At 36.0% G+C, this 6891-nt stretch overlaps 2 protein-coding genes across 2 annotated transcripts; both read left to right on the forward strand.

Annotated features, from left to right (window-relative positions):
- Positions 1 to 203: 203 nt before the first annotated feature.
- LOC104813279 (putative dynamin-related protein 4A) lies at positions 204 to 925 on the forward strand. Its single transcript, XM_010540847.2, is given in 2 exon segments — positions 204 to 574; positions 577 to 925. Coding segments are annotated over 2 exon segments (537 nt in total). The 5' UTR covers positions 204 to 334; the 3' UTR covers positions 874 to 925.
- Positions 926 to 3248: 2323 nt separating this feature from the next.
- On the forward strand, positions 3249 to 6279 carry LOC104811939. The gene is made up of 3 exons (XM_010538827.2): positions 3249 to 3420; positions 4755 to 5261; positions 5346 to 6279. Exons 2-3 carry the CDS (start codon positions 4841 to 4843, stop codon positions 6095 to 6097), a joined length of 1173 nt encoding a protein of 390 aa, XP_010537129.1. The 5' UTR covers positions 3249 to 3420; positions 4755 to 4840; the 3' UTR covers positions 6098 to 6279.
- The last annotated feature ends 612 nt before the right edge of the window (positions 6280 to 6891 follow it).

Genomic DNA, 6891 nt, shown 5'->3' on the forward strand with positions numbered 1-6891 from the left:
TTCGGTTCAAATATCACCCAATAAAACCGGTTAATTGATCGGTTATTTCACTTCTTGGTTTGGTAATTTTGGACCCTGGGTATATAATAAATGGTAAACTCACACACTCTTACAGTCAAACCCACAGTGAAACCCTCGCTCTCTCCGGCGACTTCGGCCATCAGCTCCCCGAACCGATCGCCGCCGGTCTCCGACTTCATCCCTTCCGATGCAAAGGCATCCACACTCTCTCAGAGTATGCTTGTCTCTGTGTGTATGTATATACTCTGTGCTTGCTTTAAGTCCATAAAAACCCTAGTTACTCACTCGATCACGACCTCGAATCACAAGAAAAATGGGAGGAGACGAGAAGCAACCAGCGACGGAATCAAGGAACACAGCCTCGAAGGATGTCGGAGACGAAACATCTCTTACACTTGTTGTACAAGCCGACGACAACGACGCCATTGAAGCGCCGATTGTGACGTCTTACAATGTTCGAATCAGACCGTTGCTTGACACGGTCGACAGGCTGAGGAACCTCAACGTGATGAAAGAAGGGATCCAGCTTCCGACCATTGTTGTTGTCGGAGACCAGTCTTCTGGGAAGTCCAGTCTTCTGGGAAGTCCAGCGTTCTGGAGTCCTTGGCGGGAATCAGTTTGCCCCGTGGACAAGGGATCTGCACGAGGGTTCCTCTTGTGATGAGGCTTCAGCGAAGTCTGAACCCTGAACCTGAGATTTGGTTGGAGTTTGGTGACAGAGTTGTTCCTACAACAGAAGAATATGATGCAGAGGCTATTGTTGCTGCAACCGATGAAATCGCCGGTACGCTTCTTGATCCTTTTTTTAGCTTCTTACAGTGCGATACTTTCTGCAAAACACGCAAACCATAAAGGAACAAGTTCATGAAAGTAGCAAATGAACTCTGAAAAGGATCTTGGCTAGTCTGATTTTGAACGGAAGAATCGATTAACCAGACTTAGTAAATGATGAATATTTGACAGGACTATTGAAAGTCTTTTGACTTTGATAAACATCGGTCAATGCCCAATTGCTTTTCCTCTGTTCCAGGATCTGGCAAGGGAATCTCAGACACTCCCTTGTGTAAAAACTTTATATTGATGGTTTTCGATAACTTTATGAAAACTCACCAAAAACTGGATACGGTTTTTGCATAATTCATACAATTCGAAATTAATATACATATCGGATAAGAATTATACCTGAATCCATTTTGCAGCGGAATGACTTTGAAGAATAATTCGGTAAATCGGTTTTTCTCTCTTTTCACCCTTACTTTGATAATTTTTCTGATGGATGAAAAATATGAATCAAGATCCTCTATTTATAGGGGAAAGAGATGGATTACCATGAATACCAATGGACATTCAAACTTAATTAGCTCATATCCATCAATGAGCTCAAAATAATATGAAGTCCAAAACCCAAAATTCCATGGGTCAATTTTATATTTCCAACAAATGATTCTTATAATGAGTATATACACATATAAATATCAATCTACGTTGCTTGTATTTATAGGAAACTAAAATTCTAATGGTTTGGCTAGTTGAAATCTTAATCTACAAATCATAAAAACTAATTAAAATTCTAGCCCGATAGATCAGTAGATCAATGGTTTAATACATAATATCCTTATCATGTGTTTTAACAAAAAATAATAATCCTTATAATGTGTGTGTGTGTATATATATATATATATTCAAATCTACATTGCTTGTATTGTTAGGAAAGAAAATATATAAAATATCACATACGAAATCGTAAAACACGTGATTGGTCGGACTCGTACAGCTACGAATTAATAATATTACTCACATGGTGGTTGTCCTAAAGAAAATTCGGTAATGATCATATAGTCACTCAAATATTCATATGAGAATACGGACAAACGCATACCATCCCGAAATGATGTGTTAACAATGACTCCAATTATTTTTTCCCCCCACATATTCTCAACTTATATATATACACACATATATGTGTGTAATTAGAATCGCTAGCATGCGTTACGCGGTATTTACTAAAATACTATTAATCATTAAAACAATATTTGATAAGTTGTAGTTTTTTATTTATTCATTGTTTCATAGTTAATATATAGTTTTCTATATATTTTTTGTACTCTGATGCATTTGATTTGTTTGATTATTAGTTAATTTGATTATAGAATAATGATATGCTAATAATATGACTTTTATCCAGTTGCATCTTTTGACTATCATTACCGTTTGGAGGGGAGATTTAAAAAAATATTGATGAAATAAAAGAAGGGTAAATAATAGAATATATAATGCCGATCCTTTTCTTTGTTGAATGTGTTTGAATGCCAACTAATAAAAAAAAATATATGTTTGGTGGTATCGGAATCGATTATCGATTTATTTTATGTTTTTTTTTCCTTTTAGTGTTGTGTATTAATATTTTATGTGATTTGCATGAATTACTGATTTCGCAGATATAAGTAATTTTAATTTGTCGTGAAAAAAGTGATTTTAATTTGTAGATGAAGGTAAAACTTTGTTTTGGTGAAATCCATAATATTTAGGTTTTTAATTATTTAATATTATAAATTTCCATTAATTGGCTATGTTTTGCTAATAACAGATTATTTAATTTTGTTCTGCCAAAATTCATTTAATATTAAATTAAATCTATTTTTTTGTTACCGAGAAATTTAGAAGAAATGAACTGTAGTTTGTAGATTGGGAGAAATTAAATGTGTTTTATAATAGGGAAAATTGCATATAGATATTTAAATTTTATAAAAACCTCAAATAAATATCTAAATTATAAAACTTCAATATAAAAAACTAAAATTAAATCTTATATAAATATCTAAACTTTTTTAAAAAAATTCCAAATAAACTAAAAGTTAAGGAACTTTTTCAAATAAAAATAGTTATCGATTTTGGGTTTATTTAAAAAAAATTCAAAAATTTAGGTATTTGTATAATTTTTTTGAAAAGCTTAGGTATTTGTATAAAATTTTTATAATTCAGATATTTTTTTGAAATATTTGTAAAAATTTGTATTTAAATGCTATTTTCCCTTTCTATATTACGATGGAAAAACAAAATAAAAAAACAAACACGTAATGGAAAATCATGCAAATACAAAGATCAAGATTTTGAGCCCACAAAAGCCCATTAGTCCATTATTAGGCCCAATAAAGGCCTGTCATTTTGTTTCATTCAAACAACAATTCTTTATTTTCCATACACCAAAATAAAATTAAAGAAACGCAAGCAAGAGAAGTGGAAGCCGAAACGACGACGAGAGGAGAAACACCAAATCGAGAAGAAGAGGAGCAATCTACGCGTAGAACACGAGCACGTATACACATTCGTATACGCTCACACGCCCATATTCACGCATCTTTTCGATTCGTGGAGACCTTTTCCGTTGCCGACCCAGATGTAAGTGTTTCCCCTCTAACGCCAACTTGACTTTCCCGGAAAACGTGATTCCTGGAAATTCTGATGCATGTTCGCATTGCAGAACTTAGAGATTCCATTTTCTATTTCTGGGTTTGTCTTGATGATCTCTAAATCTTTCTCGGATTCCTTGTTTTATTGTTTCGGTGAGATGGTTGATCCGTTTGTTTCTGGGTCATTCAGATCATGAACTGTTTTATTTCCAATGTTTTGATGTGATGTCGGGATAAGTTGAGAAGGGATATTTGTTTATGAAAAGTCCTTGTGCAGGAAAAAAAAAACGAAAGATCGATTCTTTTTTGTGGGAACTTGTTCGTGTACAATATTGGCTGTCTACACTAGTTTTTATCAATGGCAACTTGTTCATGAATCTATGAGTGACAGTGTACTGTTGTGCAAATATGTGAATTCGCATTTTGTATATTTGATTGTTAGTATACTATTCATGATAATGTTGATGACTCAATAATCCTAGACATAACTGAAAATTTAGACATAACCGTCCTGAGAGAAATTTTTTCTGTTATTGAGCTTGACTCTCTGTTTTCTTGTCTATAATTATATCCAGCATCCACTGTGTAAGTGTCGTATAGAATCTTGAAAATGGCTTTGTTCAGGACAGGTCCTTGTGCAGGGAAAAAGAACGAAAGATTGATTCTTTTGTTTTTGTGGGGGTTAGATTGTGATGCTGAAAGTCTGCTCATTTTGGATTCAGTTTTGTAAATCTGTGGATGATTTTCCATTGGAATCATGATGTTTTCGGCCTAATTTATCTAACATTCTGGTTCGTGGTTCGTTAGGAAGACATGGTTAGAAGGGGAATACAGAGTCTACACTAATGGCACTTTGTTTCATGAAGCTATGAGTGACAAACAGTGTATATGTTCTTGGTGTGCGTTGCTGTTACTGTTGATTTTGGATTTGCATTTTGTGTCGTTTGATAGTTAGGATGATGTTCATTACAGTGTCGATGACTCAATAATCCTAACCATGACCAAAAATCAAAGAGATAGGGCGGAGGACAGTCCCGATATTTAAGGAAATCAATACAAACATTCATGTTATCGAGCTTTACTGTCTGTATTCTTGTCTATCGAGCATCCACAATGTCAGTTTTCGAGGAAATTTCAATTACATTAGAACGCATGGAAAACCCAATTAAGTGTCTTGTATAACCTTGCAAAGTTTCGAGGAAATTTCAATTACATTAATAGGCAGGGAATTGATGAACCATCCTACACTAGCTTGTTCATGCATGGAATATGAGGATATGAAAGAAATGAAATTAACAAGTTTGAATCTTGTTGTCTTTTCAGGGAACACTTGCATATAATTGTTGATAAGAACAACTTCTGAAAGAGGAAACCCCACCTCTTGTAGATTTTTCAAGGGGGAAAAAAGGATGAATCAAGAATCGGGCTCACCTACTACCCTGAAGCGAAAACGGGGTCGCCCTCGTAAAGATGAAACCCAAACCCAACAAGAGAAGACGGCCATTACTCCGAGACCTGACACTGTAAGCACCGATGGAACTGTGGATGACATCATGGGTCAGGTGGTGTCTGGTGTAGTTGAAGGTTCTTTCGACGCAGGGTATTTCCTCAACGTCAAGGTTGCAGACACGGATAAACAACTGAGAGGTGTCGTGTTTATACCCAACAAAGTAACTCCAATTACTGCAGAGAATGATGTAGCTCCTCATGTTAAGATGTATGAAAGAGAAGAGATCTCTGCCCCCTCTTCAAACCCGAAAACACATCCCCAGGGGCAAGAAAACTCTGAAAAGCCAACAGACAATGACACAGTTCATGAGCTTCAGACAGGTGACTTGACGATCACCCATCAGAATCAATCTTACCCCTTTTACGACATCTTTCTCTGATGAATCATCCCCATGAAAACTGCAGGTATTGGTTCCGAGCTTAGGTGTTCATCCCCGGTTATTCCTAGTGGCATGCAAGTAAAAGACATTGACAATGCTTCCTTACTAGAGAGAGTCCCTCCACCCGAGATTGCAGATTCAGGATATGAAAACCAGGCACTGTCTTTAATGCCACAGTCAGGCAATGACGGCTTCTATGAAACGCATAACACAGTCCCGGCATGTGAAGCCTCTGAAGCAAGTAAGAAGTCGAGCCCGGACAGATTGCCACAGAATGATTCGGTCACAGAAGGTAACCCTCTGGTCGATTTCTTCCCCACCTCTGAAACAACTCGACTTCAGAGCCCAAACCTCGAGTTCTTTCACCGAGAGACGAAGCTGTCATCCCGAGATGAACGACAGAAATCCCCTCCACGCGATGAACCTCGAGGGTTCAACCTCATGGCAGAAAAACCAGCTCCTTCTACCATGGAAAACGTGCCAGAGGAGGAGCTTCAGCTAGAGCTCGGGAACAAGATCATGAGCGGTGTTAAACCTCCTCACCCCGATAGCACTGGGGAGACAAATCATCAACGTGCTTCATCGATGAGCGGGTTTCTTGCAAACTTGTTTGAAGGAGAAGCCACAAGAGCAGAACCAGACCCTGCTGCTCCAGAAAGCGGGTTAGGCACGGTACCTGAAGAGGATGATTCCTCAGCCATTTACAGAAACGTGGACTGCAACATGAAAGAAGATATTTCAAAGGAGCAGACACAGAAACCGTTGGTATCAGATTGAAACAGTTCCTCCTCCTGTAGTTAGCAGATTAATAGTGCCATAACGTCCGTTTTTTTTTTGCCTGCCATTGATTTTGGAAGTATTGGCAATGGCTCTCTTACCTTGGACTTGGTTTTTTTTTTGTTGGTAAAACTCAATGCTCCTTTTAAAAAATAGTTCTTTTTAAATTAGGTGAAGATCGTATGTGGCTTTTTCTTTTTTATTGATAATTTTATTATAATATTTGTTGATACAAACTTAATAAAAAAAAAATCATACATTGCTTGATAAAGAAAAAAATATATTTTTTTATTAAATTTTTATCATATAAAATTATTTTTTTTTATGAAAAATGATTTTAAATTAAAATATATAATACTCTCGTTGACTTGCTTTTCAATTAATACATTTAATTAAATTGATATTTTTTTATAAGCCCATTATAATTTTAAAAAGTATCACATGGAATGTTGACGTGGTTTTAATAAGATATCATTTTATTCTGTTTGTTCCTATATGTGTGTGTGTGTGTAAATCCAAAAGTATGTTGCATGAAAAAGCGAAAATTAAAAGGGACGAGGCTTCATGGCCTTAAGGGCTAATACCTAAAATGGGCTTTGTGGGCTTGGAAGGCCCAATATTTGTGGGGATAGCCTTATCTTGCATTGACTTTTTAATGGAGCATATGCATTGATTTTTAGTAAACGTTAAAAGGCTATAATGCCATTTACACATTATCGACAAAATTAGACATTGGGTTTATATATATAGGTCTATTATAAACGCATAATATTTTCTGGGGTTTATCTCTTTAG

Source organism: Tarenaya hassleriana, unplaced genomic scaffold (genome assembly GCF_000463585.1).
Source record: "Tarenaya hassleriana unplaced genomic scaffold, ASM46358v1 Cleome2, whole genome shotgun sequence".
Taxonomy (NCBI): domain Eukaryota; kingdom Viridiplantae; phylum Streptophyta; class Magnoliopsida; order Brassicales; family Cleomaceae; genus Tarenaya; species Tarenaya hassleriana.

Coding starts and splice junctions, on each gene's coding strand:
- LOC104811939 (XM_010538827.2), top strand. CDS start 4,841: ATGAATCAAGAATCGGGCTCACCTACTACCCTGAAGCGAAAACGGGGT. Junction 5,262..5,345: donor AGTTCATGAGCTTCAGACAG/GTGACTTGACGA, acceptor TGAAAACTGCAG/GTATTGGTTCCGAGCTTAGG.